At 41.5% G+C, this 27,533-nt stretch overlaps 1 protein-coding gene across 1 annotated transcript in view; it reads left to right on the top strand.

The window, feature by feature from the left end:
* Positions 1-25,098, top strand: part of bahd1 (bromo adjacent homology domain containing 1) — a 52,393-nt gene extending 27,295 nt beyond the window's left edge. Inside the window, exons 2-7 of the mRNA XM_033641891.2 lie at positions 9,987-11,762; positions 18,001-18,410; positions 18,689-18,848; positions 18,962-19,041; positions 22,624-22,715; positions 22,983-25,098. Of these exons, the coding sequence (XP_033497782.1) occupies positions 10,115-11,762; positions 18,001-18,410; positions 18,689-18,848; positions 18,962-19,041; positions 22,624-22,715; positions 22,983-23,175 (2,583 nt within the window). The 5' untranslated portion in view covers positions 9,987-10,114 and the 3' untranslated portion in view covers positions 23,176-25,098. The remainder of the gene's footprint in view (positions 1-9,986; positions 11,763-18,000; positions 18,411-18,688; positions 18,849-18,961; positions 19,042-22,623; positions 22,716-22,982) is intronic.
* Positions 25,099-27,533: the final 2,435 nt, after the last annotated feature.

Here is a 27,533-nt window from a genome sequence, read left to right as displayed (position 1 = left end):
CATCACCGGGAGAGACGGAATTGTGATTAACTGGGTTTTAGGTGCCAATTATGCTCCATTTACTTTGAAGCGGCGTAATGTTTAAGGAAGGGTTTAATATCTGTAATTTTCAGAGGTAGACTTCTGTCTTTCCATTTGATCTGCTAAATCTGGAGTTCACAGCCCACAGACTGGGTCGCTAGATAGAAATCAAGGGTTACAAGATAAAATTCTTTTAAAATTTTCTCTAATTTTGGCTTGTTTTTCTTCTAAAACACTGCAAATGGTGAATCTGAGAAGTCACAAGGTGATGGAAGATGATCACACACATTCCTTGTACAAAGTCATGTTAAATCTTCTTGTGAAGGCTTTTAAAGGAATATTTCACCCATAAAAATGTGGTTCTCAACTGGTGGCTTGTGGATCCATTCTGAATTGACCACAAGTGACTCACAAACATGTCAGGTTTGTTAAAAACACACTTTACTTTTAGGTACAGTGAATTTCCGGCAGAGTTTTTATTTTAAAAGTGCTATTTCCTGCTGTAGAGTGAGTGAATAAAGGACATCTACCTGTCAGAGGCAGCAAACTAGCTTGACGACATGGCCAAGTATGTGTGGAATTGTGTGGATCTTGAACTAATGACTAGATAGAAATCTGGGTCCAGTGGTTTGACCAGTCAGGAACCTCTCCTTCTTGCATGCTTCCACAGAAAATGGCGGACATATTGATTAATTGATTGATTGGGGACCACCGTTAAACAGCAACAGCATTCATTTACAAACTCTCACACAACTCGCGCAGTATACTGTAAACTTAAATTAAAAGCATAGTCCCATTTACTATCCTACACTTTTTGAATGTCTCAGTTAGATGTCTGGTTGCCAAGCAGTTTGTTTTTTATAGAAGTTCTTTGGATGTGTAAAAGCAGGTTGTTGTCTACCTCAAATTATGTGTCTATTCCTCGATTACCCTGTCAGTTATTCATATTCCTTTAGTCCGTAAGGGTCCTCAGGTCAAAAGAATCAAAAGGGTTTTTCATAAAAAGTAATCCAAGTTGTGAGTATTGTTTTAACAGGATAAAGTGGTGTTGTGCCGGTATGCCGGGGGCCGTAATCCTCGAGTGCTGTTACTCACTCTCTCTCTGATGTGTTGTTACTTGGAGCTAGATCAAATGAATGATTCATAGTTGATATATTATCTGAAGTCTTAATTTTAAACAAGTAATATTCATACTGGTTTAAATAAACAATTTGATTGTATTTCCCAATTTTTGCTGAGCAACCGTTTTGTCTGACAGGAATTAAAGGCCTGTCCCAAATATAGGCCTGTTGATTTAAGTGATCTAAGCAAATGATAGCCCAGGCTACTAATTTAAGTGTAATTGTAGTCCAAGTCTCATTTATCCAGTCATATGCTCAGTACTTCCTAAACACATGCATTTTTGTCCAGATGTCACTATTTAAAATTGGACTAAAAGTTAAAGTTATCTATGCTGTCTTCAAACTGATACTCCAATCCAAATGTGTTTTTTTTTTTTTTTGTTTTTTACCAAAACTTCATGTGTTTGGGAAATATTGAGCAACTGGATAAATTGCTTGGATTATCCTGCACAAGTTGTGTGAGAGTTTGTAAACGGGTGTTCTGATTTGCTGTTGTTAAACATGGTCCCCAATTATTAATAAATCAATATGTCAGCTGTTTTTTTGTTAAGGCATGCAAGGAAAAAAAGGAGGTTTCTTCATGCATTAAAGGTAACTTGGCACAACTAACTGATATACAAATGGTAATTTCCTGGGGGCAGTATTCCTTTAATGCCCTTCAAATGGAAAAAAAATCGCTCTTTAGTGAACCTGCTCACAGCTCATATCCACACTAATGTCACAAACTGACATTTACAAGCTAAAAAGGTTGGTAAAACGCTGATCTAAACAACTGGTGTCCAACCTTTGTGGCTTGTGTCGCCTGAAAAGGTGAAACTGTCCAGTGTTTCCGCAAGAAAAGGGGACATGTTAGAGAAAAGTCTGACACTAAAGATAAATATTATGTCTGTTTGATTCTGTCTTCTTCAGTTAATCATCTCATGAACCAGGGATATTTAAGCTTTGCCTGAGGCCATTTTAACAAAATGAGAGGAGGCCAAGGGCCAGTTAATAAACAAACATCAATAATATTTATCAGATGAACAAATAAAGAAATGAGGCAAATACAATCATGCAGGTCAGGTGTATGCAGGGACGGTTAAGAGATTTTAGGACATTTGTAGCTTAGCTTAGACCTCTGCCACAGGATCTGGGGTCTACTCCTGTGGCACTTTTTTTTAATAAACAAGCTCTGTTTGATGTTTTTTAGTGCATGCTGATATCTTATTTACGTTTTAAGATACAAAAAGCGAATCCCAGTGTGAATCAATTTATTTTCATTGTGTGGTGGGTCACCCTGCACCCTATTGCGGGCCTGATTTGGCCCACACGCTGCAAGTTGAGCATCACTGGTCCCTCTAAATATCAAAATGAAGCTGAAGAAATGTAATTTTGGTACACCTGTAGGTGGACTTTAGATTTAAAAAGAAAAAAAAAAAGAGAAGGAAAATGTAGAAATAATCCACTTGTTTTCAGAAGTAATGAGAGTAATGAGACAAATAACCTGTGAAAAAAAATCATATTCCTCTGCCCACTCTGTTGCTTTGCAGCACTTATAATAGCCTTACCTCACCTGAACAAAAACAACAAATCAGAGCCAAGGAGTCTCTAATGCAGCTGTCAATCATGTCGATCACTGCTTGTGAACTGTGATCAAACTGTCAAACTCGGCTGGTGGTCATTGCTCGGTACATTGGTACTGTTTCCAACATGGCAACTGGGTGACAACCTTTCTCATTTTACAGCTGAACAGTCCACTAAAATATCGGGCTGCCCCAGACTAAGAATTTTCCTTGTCAACCAACAGTCGTCATTTAGGGCCATTAGTCGACTAGTCTCCCGCATGTTTACAATATTAATTTAATTGTTAAATTATTTATTTTGGGCGGGGCAACACAATGGTTTGAGTTGAAGGTGGGAGAAAGAATAGTATCAGTAACATTGTTAACACTGTGCTACATTACAGAGAAGTACAAAACCGTACTAATGAACCTTCATTAATATAGACCTATATTTTATCTACAAGTACACGTCACACACTGAGCGAGCCACCTGTTAATGACGCTGTGGGCAAAGCAGTAATGATTGTGCTATGTGGCTAATGGGCATGTAGCTACTTCCATGTTTCAGATGATACGTCATGTTTGTAGTCGACCAATGAAAATGAGTTTACATAGCCCCTTGGGTTCATCCTTCACCTTCTCAAAATGATTCCACACTTTGCATTTCCTGCCCAGCATGTCATTAACTAGCCTGTGGAATAACCGCAGGTACCAGCCCTGGAAATTAACTTCACTCCTGTCTGTATGCTGAGCATGGCCACTTCCTGTATGTGTCCTTTCAAATTAAATTCCCACATGGTCCGGTCATATAGGTTTTGATGTATTTTGACAAGGTGCAGCTCCTAATGGAGTTTCAGGTTTGTTTGCGTTTTTTTTTTTTTTCTGCGACTAAGTGACCAGTGAAATCTTGCCAACTAATGACCTTTCTGGTCCACTAACGATTGGTCAACTATCAGGGGCAGCCCTACAAAAATATGTTTATGAAAACATTGAGGTGAGAAATAGGCACCTAAAATGTTTCCAGAAACATATTTTAGTGTACTGTGTACTCAAATTGGTCCACTGGTTGCTTGGACTGTACCCAATATGGCAGCTAGGTCACAAACTTTCTCATTTTACAGCTAAACAGTACACTAAAATGTTTCAGAATACATTTGAGATGAAAAACAGACAATTGCAGTACCACAGTCTTGAGTCATCTTTGATCAGCACTTCTGAGTTTGACTGCAGTTCACAAGCCTTGATTGACATGATTGACAGCTGCGTTAGAGACTCGTCAACTCTGAGTGGTAGTTTATGGTGCACCGTGGTCAGTTCTAGCAAATACCATTAGAGGCACTGCAAGAAGAAGAGGATGGGCATGATTTTTTTTTCACAGACTATTTGTCTCGTACTTCTTTTAGACTATGATGAGAGTTTCAGCAAATATGACATAAAGTTATTTTATATTTTCAAGGTACCAACTATAGATTTAATCAGAAACAAAATGTCCTGAACAAATGTTGAGGTTTTTAAGTGCCTGTGCAGTGTGTGTGTGTGTGTGTGTGTGTGTGTGTGTGTGTGTGCAGCTATCGGTTGTTGGTTTTCTTAACAGTATGTTAAAGCAGGTAAATATCAGACCTCAGTATTAATTTGAACCTGTTGTTTTATTTGCTGTGGTCCGTGCGGTGAAGGTCTTGCAGGGAATAATAACAATGCTCTTCAAAGAGCTTCTGTCCTTCCATTGTGCATGCTTGTCTTATTCAAATGAAGCAACTTGATTTGATATCCGCAGACAGAAACTCAATGTGAGGCTCCTTCTGCCTTCTTGTTATCTGGAAATTAAATTTCTCTCTCATGGATTGCATTTCACGGTTCACCGAGTCGTTCAGCAATAAGGGCAGACAGAGCTATGAGATGGTTTTGAACATGTCCAGAGAGTTGTGTCCACTCCAGAGTTAAAGTGGGTTTACAATTGTGGTTCAACTCAACCCTGGGTATGTTCTCTATAATTTTAAGATGACGCAAAGTGATGCAACAGATCCCAGCGTGCATCAGTCTCAAGGTGTGTTCTGGTTTTAGTGTAGAAGAGAAGAAAAAAAACAGAATAGAACTCCTCATGCTGTCTGCTCCTTGTAATTAAAGCACTTCAACAAGAACCGCACTTGGTTTTGGTTTCCCTACCCTCTCATTAGGTGTTACATGATAGCAAGTTGTAAAAGAATAGACGATTTGTCGCACGCTTGGTGATGAGATGAAGTCGTGTTAAATACTCGAGTGCATCAATAAGCCGCTGGTTAAATGAATCTGTTGTTATTATGCAGCGCAGAAACAGGTTTTAGTGGGATTTGCATGCATTTTCGAGTCATATCCCATCATCGTTCTCTTTTTGACGCACGGTACTGGACTGGAAATGGTTGAAGAATTAATTTTTTATGACTGTTACCAATATCATACTGTAGGGATGGAGCAGGAAATGGCATATGGTGAACGGGTGTGTGGAGAAGCAGCAGCAGAAGGAATCAGCTGTGTTGAATGTATTCTGAGCGAAGGCAACTTGTGCTGTCGTTTAAAGCCTAGTTGTAGCAACTAGGCTTTAAATGGCTCACTTAAAAAAAGACAGGACACAAAAATGACATTTAAACATGATGTGATGCACTTTAATCCATAGAAAGAAAAATCAGGGTAAAAACATGATATACTAATGGGCATGTAAGAGCATCTCGCATTGCGATCAGCTCCAGTTAGTCACTGTCAATAATAGAGGTACAGCAGGGACCCATTTCTGCCCAAAGGTGCTGAGGATGACTACTGATACACCCTGCTTTAACATGAAGTTGGGATTTTATTTGTGAGGCGATGCATTTTCTTTCAAAATAAAATAAAGACACTTGTTGACAAGGTCTCTGTGCTCTCTTACAGCAAGCGTGACATCTCTGCACATGTGGATCAGCGGAAAATCCCAACTTTTTCTCACATATTAATTTGCATGCATATGCTTTAATAATTAGTTAGTGTCGGAACAGTTAGTAGATTATTGGGTAATTTGAACGGCAGAAAATTAATCAGCAACACTTTAACATTTAAAATCCATTTTTGGAAGTAATTTTTCAAGCAAAAAATCTCTAGTTCCAGCTCAGTGTGAGTGTTTGCAGCTTTTCTCTGTTTAATAGTGCTTTAAGCTAAATGTCTTTGGGTTGTGGACCATTAGTTGGACAGAACAAGACTTTTAGCCCCCCAACCTCCCCAAATTCCTCAACCCTACCCCACTCAGCACTTGGTTTTGGTTTCCCTACCCCTCATTAGGTGTTACATGATAGCAAGTTGTAAAAGAATCGACGATTTTTCAGACACTTAGTGATGAGATGAAGTCGTGTTGAAGACTCGAGTGCATAAATAACCTGCTGGTTAAATGAAGCTGTTGTTATTATGCAGTGCAGGAACAGGTTTTAGTGGGATTTGCATGCATTTTGGAATCATATCCCATCATCGTTCTCTTTTTGACGCATGTTACTGGACTGCAAATGTTTAAACAGTAAATTTCAGTCAGGACCACTTCAGTCAAAGAAAACTTTAATTCCATTTGCAGTATTATATTTGGTGGTATGGCTCTGTTCTGGGGCCTTTCTGCCTTTCCTAGGCCTACGCAGTAAGCCTCTTCCAGGCGCTGACATGGAATGCCTTAAGGCAGAGAGAGCACACCTCTCTGCCCTTCCATGCGCCAACATGGAAAGCCTAAGGCCGAGAGAGCAAATCTCTCTGCCCCTTCCACGTGCAGATGAGGAAAGCCTAAGGCAGAGAGAGAGCACACCTCCCTGCCCTTCCATGCGCCTACATGGAAAGCCTAAGGCAGGGAGAGCAACGGCAGAGACCTCCCTGGGGTCAGAACAGAGCAGTATCAATGACGAACAGCAATGACCTTAAGACGTCAGACACAGCGTGAAAAGGAGGAGCTGGGGTGGAGGCTGGTTGCAAAGCAGCTTGCAGAGGAAGCAGCAACAGTAGGCAGGCCAGAGCAGTTTAATCAGGGCACCCTGAATGAGATTTGTCAACTGGTTGCATAGAAAGGAATCATGTGTTTTAGCCTCTCATCCATGAGCAGATGCATACTTTCTTCTGAGTGATATAGTTCCTATATGAAACTGCTCACAACAAGGTCTGTTGATTATTTTGAGTAACTGGGTCATGATTTGTTGTTTGGCACTTTGAGCACTACAAGCCAAGTGCCATCTAGCACTATATTCAAGAGAAGGCAGATACGGCCGATACTCCCACCAAAACAATCTAGATTAATAAATAGAACTACAGGTAACAGGAAAAATATGTACTTATGATTTGGGGGTGAACTGTCCCTTTAAGCACTTTTTTGGCATGTGTAGAAAGATTTGAGACATGACAAATGAGCCTGACAGCCAATCACATGCTAGCCAACAAATGACAGATGTGCGATCCTAAGTAGCAGCTTGTGAAATAACTTAATTGATCGTATATGTGTCGGGTGATAATGGAAGCTGAGATTTAGACTTAATCATTTCCGAGAGTAGTGTGTGATTGTGAAAGCTGAATGGTTTTCTGGCTGAAGAGTCACTTAATATAAAAAGAGAGACCCATGCTGACTTGGTTCCTGGAGGTCAAGTGGCATAATTGTGTTTCAGGGCTGCAGCAAGAGGGCTGATCCATCTCTTTATGCTGCACGCAGGAGTGTCATTGCATAAAGGTCACTGGCAGTTGAATCATCAGGAACTTTAGAGGTTTTTCTCCCACAGTAAGTGAAGTGTTTCTGTGTTGAGAGAGCAGTAAGACTTGTGTGAGCTTCAGAGGATCGTAAAGCTTATTATGCGTCTTCTACTATAAAGTTGCTGGAGGTGCTTTGATGTACTCTGTACCAGCCTGTTGACATGGAAACTGAAGAGGCTATTGTGCGACGAGTATTCCCGCCACCAGTTTTGATGAAATAAAGATCAATTCATGAGTCATTTGATCATACTGTTTGTTTTTGTGGCTCGACAATGTTGGCGAGTGATGCCTTTATTTCATCCCTCACAGCGATTTAAAAGCATGCGCTGTCCCTTTTACCTTGCAGGAATTGAAACATGCACTGTCTCGATGTGAAACAGTCTTTGCAGTCTTTTCTTGTTTAATTTAATGACCTCCTCTTTGGTAAGCCACAGTGCCACTCAGAGATAACAGCTACAGACAGTAGCCATGGCTAAAATTAAATCGGTGCAGCATTGTGAATTACGGATCACTACTAAAAGCATCCATCATATCAAACACTAAATACATCACCTAAACGCCTCATCTGTTTCTGCGCTGTGCTTGTGTGTTGTAGCTCTGAGTGGGTGAATGCTTGTAATACTGAGCTCCTGGTGGATTGTGTGAGTCATTAATGTGCTTCAACATGGGTTCAAGGAGCTGAGAATGGTCTTTATTGGTACAAAGGATGGAAAGGCAATTTTTTATTTTATTTTTTCATTCGGCAGGAATTCTAAATCAAAACATGTAACAGCTACAAAACAATTAATGTATCATAGGGCTGAGGAGTATATCGATATAATATCCATACATGTTATGAAACTAGATATTGTCTTAGATTTTGGATATTGTAATATTGTAAGCATCTAGTCTTGACCCGGCATAAATGACTTGACTCTGATGTTAAACCCATTAATAATCGCTAGGTAGAGTTAGCCTTGTGATACTAACAGCAAAGACGGTGGATAAACCAAGACGGTCCACTGTGAGTCAGTTTCCTGTATCAGTGTCACGTGGGGTTCGCGACCACCACGCCCGTTTGGGAGACTAACAGCAGGTCCTGAGTCCATTGACTTCAGTGGGAGAAATGAACGTGATTACAGATTATGGCCGATTCTCCCCCCGCGCTTAATACACAAACAACATGGCAGCGAGTGGGGAAGAACTCGTTCAAGAAAGGGAACGAGTTCGTAAGCGCTTTTGTGTGCTCACCTGTGCGTGTGTGTGTGTGTGTGTGTGTGTGTGCTCATCAGGGCCGAACTCTGCCGTGCATGACACAGAGAGCAGAGGAGGATTTTCGACGCGCACCGTGTAGGGACATAAATGCCATGCCGTTGTGTAAATAAGATGCATAAGTGTTACCAACGCCAAGCTGGCAGACCCCCGAACCGTAGTAAAGGGACCTCTGAAGACCATTAGCTCCTTTAGCTTGTGTTAGCTTGTTGTGGCAACAACACATAAACAACGGGACTTCGTCTGCGTTAAAGAACAGCACTTTATTTTCAGCACTGCAGGGATGATGCACAGCCTCTGTCATCAGTGTCTGACTTTTACATAGAGGGAAATAACTCATAAACAGCATGCAGAACTGCGTAGGCTTCTTCACTGTGGCTGCTCTATGTAAACAACATAGCACATGCCTCACTTTCTTCCTGGGGCGCATCCGTCTGATGTCACACACCACACCCGGCGCGCTAATGTCTCATACCTCCTACATCAACTACACACATACACAGCTCCACACACACACACACACACATCAGGCTCAGCCTGTAACATAAGGCTATTTAGTTTGTTTAATAAAAGGACAAGGTATAGACCTGTTCTATAGGAAAGGTAACCTTAAATGACTTCTGTTGTGATCTAATATAATGGTAGGGGAAACACTGCTGTATGATCAGAAAGGGGTCCAGTGGAAAGCGATCACAGATGCAGTCGACGTGTATATTGCAAGAGATGTGGTGCCCATATATAGGCTACCGTGGAAAAGCCAGGGTTTATTCACATGCTGAAAGTGTTGGACCCCAGGTATGTGCTACCAGGCCGCAAATATTTATTTATTTATTTATTTTTTAACTAGGAGGGGAAAAAATTGATTTAAATCGTGAATCGGATTTTTTTTTTTTTAGGCCATATCGCTCAGCCCTAGTCGCAATATTTATATCAAGGTATTTGGTCAAAAATATTGTGATATTAGATTTTCTCCACATCGCCCATTCCTAATGTGGCATAATCTAAGTGTAAAAAGAGCACATTTTAAACTTAAACAGTGCTGACAAATGGGAAAGAGGTTGGAGCACATTTGGCCTGAGGCTTAAACAGAACATAATGTGCTCTTTATCTCAGTTTCTCCTCCATCTTGTGTGTGCATTGTATTTGCATTTCAGGCAGAAAGGTTGTCTAAGTGGTCATGTTCTCTGGGGACTTGGATATTGACAGCAAACTAAGTAAAACCGGTTGTTAAATAATGCATCAAAAGATCCTGTCTGTTACATTAAGTCACTCTCAGCTTCTCTGTCTGTGTGTAGCACACACTTTACAGTTAAATGTCTGATCTGTGTCTCCCCAGAGAGTGTATGGACCCAGGTGATGATCCATGACGATGCTCGCTGAAGGGTCTGTCTGAGCTGAAGCCCACCATCGTAGCATCCCATTGATGAAGACGACGTGGTGGATCTGCTCCCGGACGCTGAGACCATGGTGAAAGCTCAGCGGAGCCAGCCTGTGAAATGCGGGAAGCCGCGGAAGGAGAAAGGAAGCAAGGAGAAAGGAGGTGGCGTGAAAAAAGTGAAAAAGAGAAAGAACGAGTTGAGAGGGAGGAAAAAGAAGGATAAGAAAGAGCTACATCGACACAGAAAGAAGACACTGGCAGTGGGTGATGGAGACGCGCTGGACTGTTGCGTCCTGCTCACCCGTCTGGAGGAGAAAGGAGTTGTGGGTAAAGCAAAGGATGCACTAAAAAATGGGAAACAAAAGGCGGGGAAAGTCAAGAAGAAGCTGCACTCCAGCTCCAGTCACAGAAGGACCAAATCTGGACTTAAGAAAACTTACGCAGCCAATCAGCAAGCACTGGAACCAAAAATCAACCAATCTGACGCCTTACTCATGTTTCCCGCACATGTCTTTGAGCCCCGCAGGCGGAGGATGGCCTCTCTCAATGCTGAGGCCGTCAACAGCTTGCTGCTCTTCAGAGATGAGTCTGTCGCGTCAAATCTCGCAAAGAAACGGCAGCCTTCTAACGAAGACAAAGCTAAAGAAAGTCTCACTAAAACTGAACATAAAGGTCATAAAACCAAAAAGGTTCCTCCGGGAGGGAAAGCGGACCCAAAAGAAAGACCTAAAAAACAGAGGCGGTCAACAGCGGAGGCTCAGAACATTGACTGGTTGGCTTTGTTTGCGCCTACGCCTCGGCGTCAGGCAGGCCTCACTGCTGCAACGCTGCTCAAACTCACCAGCGCCCAGTACGGAAGCAAACGACAAAAGAAGGCGGAGTCCAAGGCGGGGAGTGGGTGTGAAGCAGCAGCTACGACTCAGGATGAGATTAGTGGTAAGCAACTGTTGGGAGAAACAACGCTGACCAAAAGAACAACACATCCCAAACACGAGGACCAACTGAAGCACATAAAACAGGGTACAGAGGATCCGGTTCATTCCCAGCTGGACTCCACCATCCAGGGTTGCTGTAGCTTGTGTAAAAGCGAGGCTTTGGATCCGGAGTGGGCGGGCCCTGCAGGGGGACAGGAGTGTCTCAAACGGGAGCTTCACCGCGGCTCTTCGCTCGGATTCTCCTTGAAAACAATCAAAGAGGAGCAGGTGGAGGCCGAGGTGTCTTCCTGCTACTGCTGCTCCCAGGAGAGGTGTGTCGAGTACTGTCACAGACTGGCCCTCTTCCTGGAGGACAAGACCTTGAAGGAACCAGAGGACGGCTCACTGTCTGAGGTGTTCCACCATCATCATCACCACCATCACCATCACCACCATCATCTTCAGCCACCTCACTCCGTAACCCACCCAGCATCCATAACCATCAGCCCGCACACGTACACCTGTTTCCCCGGCTACTACGTCCACTTCAGTCACCCGGACACCTCCCCCTCCCCCATACCGCCCCTCGCTTTGTGCCCAAAGAGCGGCAAGAGACCCAAGCTGCTCCCCAGCACTGGTCCGCAGCCCTCAGGGATTACCCATCCAGTGTACTGCTGCACCTCAGTGGAGGCGTGCTATGGAGAGCCCTGCAGGATCAACGGCTACTCCTCCTACACCAGTGTGATTCCAGCCATCGCCAGAGGAGGGTGCTCCTTCAGCACCACAGACTGCACCAAATGTAACCACAGCATCAAAAGAGGTGAGCACACACAGGATTGACATTAGGTTTACTTTTTATCAACCCCCAGCAGTGTGTCAGAACTGAACAAGCTGAGTTAATGCACTGGTATCTGTCTTGATGGCACTTATGTAACGACACCGACAACTTCTCCAAGTGCCTCAGATAAAAGGCAGAAGGACAGCAGAGTGTCCATTATCTCTTTCATTTTTGAATCCTCATAGGATGTGTGTATTTATCGCTGCTGCAAAGTGAAGTGTGGCAGTGTAGGAAGATGAGCTTACTTTAAATGTTTTTTGTAATTCAGTTTTCTTTTACTAAGTTTTGTAGCTGATAAACAACACAAACCAGTATTTTACAGTAAATTAATAAAGAACAGAGGGGTGTACCACGGAGCCAGATCAGTCAGTTAGTGAGGTATGTTGAGTTTTCAGTGTTACAAAGGTGACTCTGGCTAGATCACCATGGTAACTTTACTGCAGGCCAAAAATGGTCCAGACCAGGTTGTCTTCAGAGTTTTGCATTAAAATTGGCTAAAAAGCACCTTTCACTAATCAGTTCCTTTTGAAATAGCATCACCCTGTAGTCAATAGTTAATCTCTTCCTGCCAAATAAAATAGTGCAAGTGCAGTAGCACAAGCTGTATGCTTTGGGCTGCATATTTTAGCCATAAGAACTCATAGTATATCAGTGTTGAAGAAAATCTAAGCAAGGATGCTGTTTTATTTTATTCACAACTTGCTCTCACTGAACTACCTAATGTGTTTGTCCATGCTGTCTCTAAAATAAGCCGTATAAAAAAAAACCCAGGTAGCACTATACATTAATTGTTCACTATATTATCAATCAGGATGACGTCTGCTAACAGAGTGCTGATTAAAGAATTAATTAATCTATTGATATTTATTGCAGATAATATTAAATCAATACTAGAAAATTCTTATCACTTTGATTTTGCCAATAAGAGATTAACACTAATCCTTTGTTATGGGACAGTGTCAGTACATGTGCATACAGTTCGTAAGTATCACACTAAAATCCATTGCATCATGTTTAAAGATTAAGAGCTGTAGAATGGGCAGATGTAATGGTAGAAAACAAACAGACTGCTAAAATAAATATATTAACGTCTGAATTTACACAATTGGTCATTGTCTGCCGGTATCCTGCTCTCGCTTTCAAGCTACAGCTGGTAACTTTTATGAGGTATATATATTTGCCGCAACTGTTTCTATAGTCTAAAAAACAAAAACATTAGACCGATAAAATGATGTCCCTCCACTTCCTGCTGCCTCTAAAGGCATTTTCTAGATGTACCGCAGCACAACGAAAACAACCAATCAGAACCGAGGAGTTTCAGCTGTAAATTATGTCTTGTCGCTGCTCATGAACTGCAGTCAAATTGTTTAGCTGTAAAATGAGAAAGTTTGTGACCCAGCTGCTATGTTGGGTACAATTCATTTGAGTACCAAGCATCACCCACCAGCCTGACCAGTTTTCTCATTTTGCAGCTAAACAGTACACGAAAATATGTTTCTAAAACAACTGAGGTGAAGTATGCAATGCAGTAACAAAATGTTGATTCATATTTTTTTTTTTTTTTTTACAAACTATTTGTTAGTTATTAGTTATTTAAGTTAACAACTGTAGCTTTAATGGAAGCAACAATGTCGCTTTTTGCTGTAATAGTTTTTTCATATCCTTCATGGGCAGAAGTAGGCTATACACAAACGCCCCCTCCTTATGGGAACATGCACAGAGCCTGAAGAAGAAAGACTAGCAAAGCAAGTTGGCGATCACGTTTATGTTACCTATTATCTCCGACTGGGATCTTAAGCTTTGTCAAGCCGGCTTACGCAAAGAAAGCCTGACTCTGTCAAACTTGATCCATATTGAACCCCTCAGATAACAAAGTAAATGGAACTAAACAAATGTGGCCTAATGTAGTGGTTAACCTGAGTAAAATAGGCCACAATGATAATAATAAGTAAAAAGGAAAGAAAAAAGTATAAATAAAATACCATATTAGTACAACATAAATCTCAAGCTTGAAGGTACGTTCCTGTTCTTTGAAATAGCAGTTTGATTTTTTTTTTTAAAGCCTAGCTATGTAAGTTGGTGCAGACCAGTGATCATGGAGCGCTGTTTGAAAGGTTACTCAAACGATTTAGTGTTGCACTTTCACAAAGTCAAGAGGTTTGCAAAAGACAGATTAAAAAAAGAGAAAGGTCAGAATTGAAGCAGCAGAGGCTGAGATATCCTTTTTTTTTTTAGTCCCTGTCATGTTCCAAAAAAAGTTGAATCCTTCCCGATAAATGCCCACATCTTTCAAACTCTTCACCCCCACTTTGTAACTGAGACTTTCTGTTATAAATTTGTAGTTTGTGTGTTCTTAGACTTTACAGAGCTCCCTGCAGAGCCACAAAAGATATGAAACAATTTTTACAGGCTCCAAATGACAAGGAAACAAAGCTTCATTTGTAAAATCATTGAACCCTTTAAATAAGACAGTAGTTTAAGTATTAAACGTTCATGAGCACACTACGGTTATTAGGTTATTTTGTATGCAGTGCCCCCCCTAATCCGGCTGCCAAAGCAGTACAATGCGCTGAGAATAGCTATTATGTCAGGCATTTTTAATCTCCTATTTTGGAATGTCACTTGAGTGGGAGGTAACAAAAAAATATCAGATAAAGGGCAAGACCTCTTTTGTCTCCGATTGAATACAAGCAGCCGGACAGTGAATACAAGGCCTGTGCAGCTGAAACCTAATGAGCTGATTGTACGAGCTCGAGTGTCAGCAGTTAGTTACTGTGCTCAAGTCAGAGATGTGAACCAGAACAGGAAAACTCTCTGTGATATCTGCGGTGTGACACACAAACGCTGTGTGACTGGCTGAATGTGTGGGTGTATGGTTAAAAACACCTGAGTGTGACCTCAAAACAACACTAATTACACGTGAACACACACCAGTGTACTGCTGCGCCTTAGCTGCTCGCGCTCTATCTCTCTCTCTGTGGTCTCCAGCAGCCGAAAGCAGGTCAGGCTATGAGGGTTGAGACTCTACAAGAGCGCCGAAGTCTCTTCTTACTCATAGATTTCATGGAGGACATTTTGACATGTCACAGTAGGAAAAGCACAGGTGTAAATAATAGAATTAATGATGGCTGAATTCCGCTCAGCTGCTTTTCCTGGTATTGTGCACGTTGGCCTGCTGTCACACTGTCATGGCTTACTGGGACACTTGAATAGAATGGAGCCATCGTTTATGTTATTAGTAACAGCTGTGGGTTTCCTGCCATGACAAGTCAAAATGTCTGCTGTGAGGAGACCGATGGTCTGCCCACACAGGTGTTGCCACTTCTCTGCCTGATTAGACTTTCTCTCTGTACTGAATGTGTACAGATCAGGGCTGCGTTCAGCTGCGACAAAATTCAGCAAAACATTTATTTAAACGTAAATGGTGGTGCGTTGAACACCCTGTTGTGTTACTCAGGTGCACTGCTTTTTAATACACCAGGATTTCACTAATTTCAATTCAGAAGGCCTTTATTGGCATGGGAAGCATACGTTTATACTGCCAAAGCCAGCATTAAATAAAAACAAAAACTGTATGTACACTAAGTAAAGACTGAGCAGAGTTTGGTTTAGCACAGTAGCAATCAATGTCCCCTTTCACACATTCTTCCTTGCCATTGGTCGAGCCTCCCTGTCAAAGTTTACCAAAGTTGAACTCCGTGCGATCGGAATATGCAATTTTGCTTTGCCACCGGGAGAGAATGAAGTGAACGGGAGGTAAATATTTGCCTTTGTTAATTACGCTCATGTGGGCCCGTCATGTGGTAACCTCATGACCAACATCAACCTGGGGCATGTTCTGTCTGAAAATGGTGTACACCGCTTATAGTCTGAACAACATGTTTCCCCAAATTGGTGTAAAACAGGCTTTGAGGTATTTATCTCCTTTAGTGGGTGTGTCAGAGGTGTTACCCTATCAGCAGTGATGGGTGTATAAACCTGCAGTACTAAAAGACAGCACCTTGTGTAACAGACATCGACTGTAAAAATAATGGACGTAGCTACCATGATGTCACCCATCAGTTTGTGGACTCCTGTTCTGAAGCCATAAATTCAGCTTTTAGGCCATAGCCATCTTGGATTTTTGGAGCCAGAAGTGACCACATTTGGTTGAGAGGCTGGAGCTGTGGAGCCTTAAGCCTTAAGAAAATGTAAACTGGTGAGTTGTGTAATAATTCACCCCCGCACAATTGTTGTGAAAGGGGAAATTAGCTATAGAGACCAAAGCTGTTTTTGTACCAGGCTGTTAACATGTTTATTTCTGCTGTAACGTTGGGCATTTTAACATGGGGGTCTTTGGGGATTGACTGGAGCCAGCCTCAAGTGGCCGTTCAAAGAACTGCAGGTTTTGGCATTTTGTGTTGGCTTCACTTTTAAGTTTCGGAGGTTGCCAGCGTGTAGGATTTAGGGGCATCCGTTGGCAGAAATGCCAGATAGTATTCATAATTATGTTTTCATAATTTTATGATCACCTGAAAATAAGAATCGCTGTGTTTTCGTTTCCTTAGAATGAGCTGTTTATATCCACGTATGGAGTGGGTCCTCGTCTATGGAGTCTGCCATGATGTTTCTTCAGTAGCCCAGAACAGACAAACCAAACAGTCCTTCAATCTTATTGCTAGATGCCACTAAAACCTGCGCAGTGCACCTTTTATTAATGTTTTGTGACATTTTTTGTCGGGGCTGAATGTGCCCCTGAACTGTGGTCTAATTAGCCAAGTAATAACACCTCTGTGTGGGTGTGCAGGGCCTTTAAGTTACAGCTGTAATAAGATGATAAAGTAAATAGTAATTGTGTTGGCAAAAATATTCAAATCCTAAAGTGACCGTGTAACTTTTGACAAAGCAGATAGCACAGTCTTCCTTTTACAAAACAAATGTTCAGAAGCAATCAAACGCACCCTTGTTAAGTCAATACAACCAGGAGCTTCACTGTTACATTCTCACTAGGTATGGAATGGCAATAAACCTTTACATAAGTAAAAAAGTTAGTTGCTAAATATACCTAAAGCAGGTGTGTCCAAAGTCCGGTGCAGGGGCCAATTGTAGCCCACTGACTTTTTTGAACACCCTTCACCCAATATTGGTTAATCAAGCAAGATCACTTTGCCTTTTTCTATACAACTCATTAAATCAAGACTATCATAGTTTGAAGACACTGACCAAGTAGGAACCAAGCAGGTGGAACTAGTGTGTTTTCATAAACTGGAGCAGTAAAAAATTGAAAACTTTTTCAATGGAAGATGAAACAGTTGCGTTTGTCTCATTTTCATGTAATTTTTTGCTATCACTAACCCATATGATGGGAGAAGCAGCTGACCCCAGGTATTTTTATATTATCTATACTGGCCTCCATTCAAAAAAGTTTGACACTCCTGTCTTAAACCATTTGGAATGATACTACCTGCCGGGCAGTCACTACTGTGTAAGCAGCACTTTTAATGTTGTAGCTAGTGGTTGAGCTATTTTGAGCCACTTGAGAGTACACACTGTTGGATAATTGAATCTATAACAATACATCAGAATTTATATGGTCAGACAGCAAAGGTTTTGCACATAAAATCTTAATTTGCAGCCACTATTCACTGGCTGTCAAATAAACGTAGGGGAGTAAAAAGTACAGTGTTTGCCTCTGTAATGCAGGATGTATAAAACATAACAGCGTTACATGACATAGATGTATGGATCTATGGTGGATCTATATCTAATAATAAATATGTTTGCTAATGGTTGAGTTGGTTAAAGTATCTTAATGTATTCTCCATGGAGGAAATGAACACTGCTGATGAAGTTTAGATGGAGGGAGTAGAGAGATCACGTTGAAATAAATTGACCATTAACCCACCTTAATGTCCTCACCACAACTGTCATGGGAGTGTGCACAAGCTGCTCTTGTTGTTTCACACAGTCAGTGCTAGTGTTAGTGTTATTTAGCTGTGTGTGTGTGTGTATGTATGTGTGTGTGTGTGTGTGTGTGTGTGAGGGGCTGCTCTGTTAAAGGCTGTAATTGACCTTAATTGAGGCTCTGTTTGTTATTTCTGCTGCTTCAGCGGAACTAATAACAACTGAGTATCATTCAGGTCTCTATTATGTAACCTTGTTAAAGGTTGTTGATCACTGTTGCCGCTCCTTAAAAGACTGCCCGTCACTCATTATGTTTCCTTTTCCGTTACTTCCTCAGACGACTACTCATCCACCCTCAATGACCATCACAGTCCCTCCTCCATCCCCATCTGTCCCAGCCCCAGAACCCTCACTGGCTGCCCCGTTCCCACTGTGCCTCCAGCCGGCCAATCAGTGCCCCACGTTCAGACTCCGCTGTCCGACCCCAGCCAACCGCAGCCTCCGCTGCAGGTGGCGAAGGAGTGCCCGCAGAGTGCCAAGTCGCCCAGCGGGTCGAGGTCTGGCGCACGCGGCACCGGCAGCATCAGCTCGGCTGTCTGCCCTCTCAACAGGGACAAGAAGCAGAAGCTGGGCTCTGCCAGTGATGCAGGGCGAACGGTTGCCAAGCAGCCGAAGAACGGCCGCCAGAAATCCACCAACGGCTGGCGGCCAGTTGGCCTGCCCTTTCAGAAGGAGGTTTTCTCTGTGGTACGTAGAAGAAGTCATGCTGGTGGTTTCTGACGCAGCCATAGCGGTGCCGCTTGTAATTAAAGATGGTGTCACTTTACTTTCTGCTCTAAGACAGGATGATTTATCACATATTGTCACGTTAGAGCTTATTCACTGATTTCTGAGTTTCGTCCAAACACCTGACCGTCCACATTTCTGTCGAGATACACAAGTCATTCAATACAAATCACATCCTGGAGCTTTTTACTCCACAACCTCTCTCAGCTTATCAGTGTGTGCTGCTGCCTGTGTTCCAGGGAGAGGAGACGCTGGTGCTGAGGAAGTGTTTCGAGGGAGTCCAGAGGGACGGGGAGCTGATTCGGGTCAGAGACACTGTTCTGCTGAAATCTGGACCTAGAAAGAAGTCTCTGCCTTACGTGGCCAAGATCTCATCTCTGTGGGAAGAGCCGGAGTCAGGTAGGACACATACTGTACACAGTGTTTAACTCCAGCACAAGAGGAGCTGAATTAATGCGGTAATAACTGGCTCCAGCACTGACGTGAACTGTGTGTGTTTTGTGTTTCTACAGGAGAGCTGATGATGAGTTTGTTTTGGTACTACCGTCCAGAACACACACAGGGGGGACGCAACCCTAGTATACATTGTGAGGTGAGAAGATAATCCTTTTATACCTTTTTAAAATACTGTTTTCTGAGTGGTCGGCAGGTGTTTGTTAAAATCATATACGCTCCAGTTCATTCTGTGCAGTAGCTTGTAAACCAGTGTGCATGCAGTGTATATTAAACTGCATGTAAGCATGGGTAGAATATTTATGCTTTGGGCCGTGTTAGCTTTTAAGTCTCTCAGGTGGAATTAACTTAGCTACCATTTTAACTGATGTTTAAAACTTATATTTAATTTAATGATAAGGTTGATAATATTCTATATTCTTTATAAAGCTCACAAAAAAGAAACAAAACTGAAAATGAATTGATCCGACTCACAAGTTTTATCTGTGTATTCAAAGCCTGATGTCGCTTGATAAACTATTTAAAACACAACAATGAGCCACACGTCCCTTCATTATCAGAAACTCTGCCCCTGTAGTTTATTTTGAGTCAATCCTACACAAACCGCCCTGCTGTGATAAGTGCTCTTTATTATACATATTCATCCACAGTAGAAAATAGTCCCCAACAAGTGCTGTATTTACTCAAAAGCCCCCAGCTTCCTAAATGACTCATCTCTTTTTCAAAAACTATATATTTAAGATCAGGTTTTAAAGATCCACATCAGGGGTGTCAAACGGGCCAGAACGCCAAAGAGTCCAATCCGGTCTGCTGGTTTACTTTGCACAGCTAATATTGATGCACTTGCAAAGGCCAAGAGGTGTCAGGTTTCAGGAGCAAAGTTAAACAGTGAGTAGTGTACTTCATATAAAATGTTGCTTCAGAGGTTTTCCCACCCTGACTAGAATACAGTCCTCTGAAGAAACAATAAGTACTTACTGTGGTCATATTTAAAGATATTGAATATTGTGCAAAAGAATCTGTATCAGACTTCAATCTTTACTCTTTAAAAACAGACGTCCCGCAGACGGCCACAGGAGGTCGTTGTATGCATAATCCTGTATATTTCGGTCTACAACAAAAACCATAATAGCTTGAACATTCCTTCTTTATGCAGCAGAAATCTAAAGCTTCTGTCTTCCATGTCATCACGTTGTACGCTGGAGATGATGTCATTATGTTATGTGCGGTGCAAAACTGTGTGAAAACATTCAATGGCTTAGGTGCCACTGTTGGAACTACAGTATAAAAAAGCCTTTGCACTCTGCTCATAAAAATGAGCATATCTCAAAAACTAAATCATGCACATAGTTCAAATAACTTACGGAGTGTTTAGAGATATTTCGTTCATGTTTCTACATTTAGAAATCTGTTGGATCAGTAGGTTTTGTGTTAATTTTGTAAAATTCAATGTTTAAACATGATGATTTTTGTATTTTTATGCCTCCGCCTGGGTTACAGCTGGAGCTGTAGGCATTATGTTTTCGTGTTGTCTGACCGTTTGTCAATCTCCATTCTCGTGAACACGATATCTCAAGAATGCCTTGAGGGAATCTCTCCAGATTTGGCACAAATGTCCACGTGGACTCAACAATGTACTGATTAAGATTTGCTGGTCAAAGGTTAAGGTCACTGTGCCCTTGCATCTGTCTCATTCTTGTGAACACGATATCTAAAGAACATCTTGAGGGAATTTCTTTAAATTTGGCACAAACATCCTCGAGTCAAGGGTGAACTGAACAGAATTTGGTGGCTAAAGTTCAAAGGGTAAGGTCACTGTGACCTTGCATCCATTGCATTTATGTGAATGCGGTAACTCAAGAACACCCTGAGGGAATTTCTTGGGGTTTGGTCAAGGTCACTGTGGCCTCACAAAACATTCCTATACTAATTATAACAAAATTTCACACAAATGTCTAATAGGATAAAATGGTGAAGTGATGAAATTATATATCCTGAACTGTGGTATCATAATGTTCTGCAAAAACACTTTTCTGTCCATCATTAAACATCGTATCTCAGGAACAGAAGGGGAGACATTTGGACAGATACTGAATTGGTGACACTAATCTTGGGTGTCCACCTTGAAACTGTGCCAATTGTGTCGATCTTCTGTGCTGCCGGGGTGATGATGTGTGTCAAGCATTTGTGGTTTCACAGATTTGGACGTTAACTGCACAACTCAACTGGTGTGTGGAGCCATACAACCACAAGGCAGCAATTGTAGTTTTATTCATGACACAATTTCCTTAAGTTTATTGACTTACATAACCTTTAAGTTTTGGTTGTACAGATTTTAGATATACAAAGCATTTTAAGACACTCCAGAAAATGACATCACAATAAGCAAAAATCCCATGTAAGCACTGCTGGACCATTTCCACTGCAGAGTTCACTGGGGTTAAAACAGTATTAGTGGAACCATATTGCCAAGGCACTGCCAAAACTTCAGATTTGTAAATGGTTTGTAAGACAGGGGAAAACTTCACCTGCTTCCTCAATAGTCTCCACTTTAGTTTGGTGTGGTGATGCCAGCAGTACTGCACAGGAGTGGAAATGTATGGAAAAATGCACATGTAACGCCAGTGAGTAGTAGACTGACTGAATGTGGAAAAACTGAGACATGTTGTTGAAATTGTACTTATTTTTCTTCCGACGCCTCCAGTTGTTTATCATCTGTTTTGTAAATGGATGAGTGTTTTCAGTATGTGCGTCTTTACACTAAGAGAACGGGGGAAATTTGGAGGTGCTGTTATTTATAGGTTATTATGTAATGGTTTTACTGGTTCGGCCCACTTGAGATCAAGTGGACTTAAATGAGTTTGGCACCCCTGCTCTACGTCTTCAGTAGAAACAAACGCATTTGGAGAAATTGGAAAGTACTGTAAACTCATTAAGGTGTTGTTGGTTTTGGACTTTGCATGAGATTTGTAGACAACTAGACAAATATACAGCGACACCAACATTATATTTTAAACATAGAATTTATTTTCTTTAACTTAAATGTCCAGGGTGTTTTTGCTTGCTTAATTCTGCTTCTAGTAAAATACTTTTCTGTAGGATTTTAGGATTAGTTTGCCACACTGATGTTTTCAGCAATTACTCTTTCCCTTCATTTCTTCCTGTTTGTACACTATGAATTTGCATCAAAATGAAAACATTACAATTCAAGGGAAGACTTCAGAGATTTTGGCTCAACTCAGCACCTGAAAATGTGTCTAAAAGAGATGAGAGTGAGTGAACAAACACACACAACGCCAGCAGACACACATGTTGAAAAGCAGCTTCTGCTGTGCTTGCTCCGTGTTGTCAGTAATCTCCCAGAGGAACAAGCTGCACTTTATTAAATCTCTGGAAACAATAAACCGCATGAAGTCTGTCATTTCTCGGCTGCACTAACAAACAACAAACACATCAGAGCGGCAGTGTGAGAACAGTAGCAGGGCTCTGGCTCAGAGGAAGAAACATCTTTCTCCTGTGAGTCTGTCTTTACGTCTGAAAGTGAAGGTGACGTGCTCATGAACAACGAAGGAGAGAGAAGTTGTCTTTTAAGGTCCCTGTGTGCATGTGTAGACTGTGAAGATTTAAGGGATCACTTGTTTAATTCTCAGTCTTGGTAGATGATTTACTTTTTATTTTTATTTGGGGCTACTAACCCATGACTGAAACTTTCTTTCCCCAGAATGAGATCTTTGCGTCTCGTCACCAGGATGTGAACAGTGTGGCCTGTATTGAAGACAAATGCTATGTCCTAACATTGGCACAGTATTGTCGGTAAGAAAGAACATTTTCTGGTGGCTTCAGCGTATGTCTTTGAAGTATATTTTTTGCTATAAACATTGGAAAGATTACCTGCTGAGAAAATCCTGCAGTGTTGTGTTTTTGAAGCTTAAACCAGTGCACGATGTTTAACATAAAAAGCAGGCGAATTTTTCTCAGTTCTCAGAGAGTTTGAAGCTACAAAGAAACACTGTTATTGTTTTTCTGACTGCTTTTTTGAAGGCGATTGAGTTTGATGTCCTGTATTTGTGCTCCGTCCAGATTTTGTGCCTTGGTAAAACGCCGTAGGGAGGGTGTGCGCGACTGTGCCGCCTCCCTCATGGTGCCACCTGTTGTCGGCAACACCATGCCCACCCACCACTGTGTGCCCGATGACGTCGACCCAGAGCTGGTGTTTTTCTGTCGACACGTCTATGACTTCCGCTACGGACGCCTCCTCAAGAATCTGCAGTAGCATCTGACGGGGCATGACACATAATGCTATATGGGACGTGAGATAACGCTGTACATCCTCCACAACTTTAATTAGCTCCATACCTACCTGCTGCCTGCGTGACAGGAACTGGAAGTTTAGGATGAAGGACTGAGACATGAGCTTCTTTTGTTTTGAAACCTCTTGTTCATACTTAACATGCCACACATTTATTTAGTGAGAGTAATGGCTTGACATATTGTATAAGAGTTAATATGGCAGTGTAATGGTCTTTATCATACATGGCTCTGTGGTGTCGTAGCAGCTGTGTGAAGAACCTGGAACGTACTCTGCTGTAGAAAATGCTACTGTAGCTCTTAGAAATGTGACATTTGATAAATATGAAGACAGGTTGATGTTACATGTGAATTATGTTACTGTCTGCCTGACAGATATCAGACACTCAGTGTATCTCAATGATACGCCATATCTAAAGAAAATTGGAGGCATACAGTTTTAGATCGGCCCATGAGAAGAAACAGAGTGGCTGAAGGTTTAATCACATTTGTCATCAGATTTCTCTGTTACGCACTGCAGTCTTACAGAGAAGCTCCAGAGTGAACATCTGTGTTCAAGATGTGCTTAAGGAATAGTTTTGAGGAAATTTGCTGTCTTTCCAAAAGTTAGATGAGATGATCGATACCGCTCTCATGTCTGTACTGTAAATATGAACCTAATGCCTGCAGCCAGTTGGCTTCAAGACACCAGGAACAGTGGAATTACAACTTCTGGGTTTGTCACGGGATGCAGTTGGGCCCAAAAGAGTTTTTCTCATAGACTTACAATGTGAAAGAGACAACTATAAATTAGTGAATACCTTTTTTTGAGCGTCATAACTACTGTGACATGACCCGTTTCACTATCAGGATTTGATCTATTCATTCCGGTAACATTTTGAAAGTGTAGAAGAGCTGCACGATTAAATCATTTTATCCCCATTCAAGTTAGCATAACGCTAAACTGGAAGTTAAGGCTGATTTATACTTGTGCGTCAGCTCCATGCAGAGCCTGTGCCGTAGCCTACGCCATTGGGAGCATTTATACTTGTGCAGTGGTCTGTCTGTGTCACTCTGCAGTTACACCTCCAAAACACTAGTCGGTGCTGGGGTTTCTGTGAAGTGCTATAAAGTTTAATTGATTCAAAACGCACATTAAACATGGCTTAAGTAGCGACAAGCTCAAACACAAGTACACAAAGCAGCTTCGCTGTAACTTGCAGCTTTCACAGACAAACACATTCCCCCCGAATACAGCATGCTAACATTATAAGCACAAGCCTACGGCAATTTACATTGTATAAATTAGCCTAGCGTCTAGCAGACATTTCCTCTACTCATAAAAAATAGCGACAACAGCAACATTTAACAAAGGTAACATTACTAAATTCTTCTCCATTACAACTCACAAGGTTCACCAACAAAACAACCGTCTTATACTGAACACGTCTTCCAAACAAATATAAAATTCTAACATTATTAGCACAATTCTTTAGCATTTTACATTATATAAATTAACCTAGCAACTAGCTGAGATTTCCTCTGCTCATATGAAGCCAGGATAAATCACACGCTTTATTGTCTTAACAAAAAAGCTTAGTTTTCACTGAGGGAAATGGTGTCAGCTTACAAAAATAGACAGGAGGTCTGCGTCGCAGCAATATGTGGTTACATTTTTGGGGAGGTGCACGTCAGGCTACGGCGTAGGCTACATTGTAGGTAAAGCGTTGATTCGATGCATAAGTTTAAGTCCCACTTTAGCCGCTTTGCCACTCATAGTCTCTAGTGCACTTGCTCTATGGGCCCAATGATGTTGGACATTCCGGTAATTTTACACACAAAAGTTAAACTGTTTTGGCTTCATGCACCACTGAGCAACTTTTATAGGAAGAAACGGCCCCCAACACTGTATCCAGTTGTCTTTAAACATCCATTGTTAGCTTAGCATGAATACTGGAAACAGGAAAACAGCTAGCCTGACTATGGACAGAGCGAGGCTAGCTGTTTCCTCCTGTTTCCAGTCTTTGTGCTAAGCAAAGCTAGGCTAACTGGCTGCTGGCTCCAGCTACACATTTCCCGGACAAACACGAGAGTAATATTCTCATATAACTCTTGACAAGAAAGCAAATTAGCTTTACCAATTGTTTTACCGTTCTATCATGTAAATTAATAATCTCGAAGATTTTCATTTATGTCTGATAAGTCACTATCTATATCTGAACTAGTAACACAGTAGTGATTGAGCCTATGACCCACTGACGAAGCCCTCGCATTTACAGTATTATGAACTGCATGTTGAGGGTGACATTACCAAGAAAAATCACAAGCAGTGCACAGTCATTCATAATCTGGTCTCACACACCAAAATAAAAATACATGTGTGCACACAAACATACTTTGAAAAAAGCCACATTTTCAATACATCATGTACATGTGGACTAGGCCTTTAAAGGTCCAGTGTGTAGAATTCAGAGGCATCTCTTCGCAGAAATGGTTTATTGTAGTCGTAGCTATGTTTTCATTAGTATATAATCACCTGGAAATAAGAATCGTTATGTTTTTGTTTCCTTAGAATGAGTCGTTTATATATACACAGAGCAGGTCCTCTTCCGAGGAGTCTGCCATGTACTTCTGCAGTAGCCCAGAATGGATAAACCAAACACTGGCTCTAGATAGGGCCATTCACATTTTTGTGTCAGACATCATAGTTCCCTTAAGCCCAGTTCAGACCAAAGACAAGTTGAGGCAACTACTTGTGCCAGTGCATCTAGGTGAGATGGTGTATCATCTCTATGCAACAACTCTCTGTACTTTTGTTCTGATTTCCAGCTTTTCAGGCTTATTTTGTGGCTGAATATAATTTGTAGCTTCTTAAAATATGAGTAAGGATAGTAGTAAGGAAACATAAACAAAAAGAGCATCAGATGGACTTTATTCATAATAACTACGCCACAATAGTAAAAGTAAGCAGTGCCAGTTAATCAGTCAAAGAGAATGTGTGGGGGAGACATAAGCACATACAGTGAGCAGCAGCAGAGACCCACCGTCCGACACCAGAACACCATGAAGAGGTAAACAGAGGGCTCGGGAGGGACATAGCACCTGCCGTAGCAAGCAAACATGCCATTTGCAGTCATTTTGACTTGACCAGTGGACTTTACTACAAGCCGATTGGCTGTAGAAACAGGTGACAAGGTGCTACCATCATCTTCAACGGCAGCCAGTTCACACTGCTTCAACTTTTCTCTGCAGCGTTCTAAAACTGTTTCATCTTATTGCAAATCTTTGGTCTGAACTGGGTTTATACGCCTGGCACACAGGAAAAGTTTCAGGTCTGCAGCCTCACCACTAAATCCTTCACACTGGACCTTTAATCTGCCAGCAAACACACTGCAATCACAGCTAATCACCATAGGTGCCGCCAAATTGGATGAAACACAGATCTTTGAGATTGCAACTTTAACATTTCCATTCTGATGTAATCATGATTGACCTGGTGGTCTACGTAGTAAACTTTGATCACAGCTGTGAGGAAAGTCCTTTATCAGAAGGTTTGATTAAATCCAAGTCAGCTTTATCACCACTGATTAAGTCCATGCGCAGCAAACAATGACATGTGGAGGTGTTTTGGCTCTATTCTAGGTTTTATGTCATATCTGTAACCCTGGTGATTCTCACAGTTTAGTACAGACCTGCACTGTACAAAGAAAGCACACTTGAGTTTGTTTGATTTCGCAGTGTGAAGACGTCCAATGAGCCGAGCAGTGAGGGGATGTTTGTTATGCCAATGCTGAGGAATATTTTACTTTCTCAAAGCTGTTTGCCAGAGGTGTGATTTGACTCCACTGTCAGCTAACTGTATATTTGCATTTATATATCTGGATGAGTGTCTGTTCGTGGCAGATGGCATCAGTTAGTCACCTATATTCTTGTTTCTTCACCGATGAGATGGTGAGTAATGTATTCAGTGTAGCATTTAGATCTGTGATGATGATCCATTCCTATGTTTGAGAGAAGATATGTATTTATTTCTGTACTGAGAAAATATAATTTATTTTCAAAAGATAATTTTAAAGAATAGAGTTTTAGATGAGTGGCTTTCATTCCTGATTAGTAAGGAGGTCTCTCCTTCTTAGCTGCACTGTCTAAGATGAAAAGTGTGAGTTATTTGCGATAGTATTTCTGTGACTGACTGAGCTTGCTTGCCCATTACAAGCCTGTTAAATGTCGTGTTGAGATGTTGAAGTCCTCCGGGCAGATTCGAGGACACATTTAGAAGGATCTCAGATACAGTTTGAATGACGCCTGCTAACATGTGACCAGAAAGGCTTAACCTGCAGGACC

Source organism: Epinephelus lanceolatus, chromosome 15 (genome assembly GCF_041903045.1).
Source record: "Epinephelus lanceolatus isolate andai-2023 chromosome 15, ASM4190304v1, whole genome shotgun sequence".
NCBI classification, from domain to species: domain Eukaryota; kingdom Metazoa; phylum Chordata; class Actinopteri; order Perciformes; family Serranidae; genus Epinephelus; species Epinephelus lanceolatus.
The sequence above is the reverse complement of the archived record's forward strand: the minus strand, read 5'-3'. Positions and strand labels throughout refer to the sequence as shown.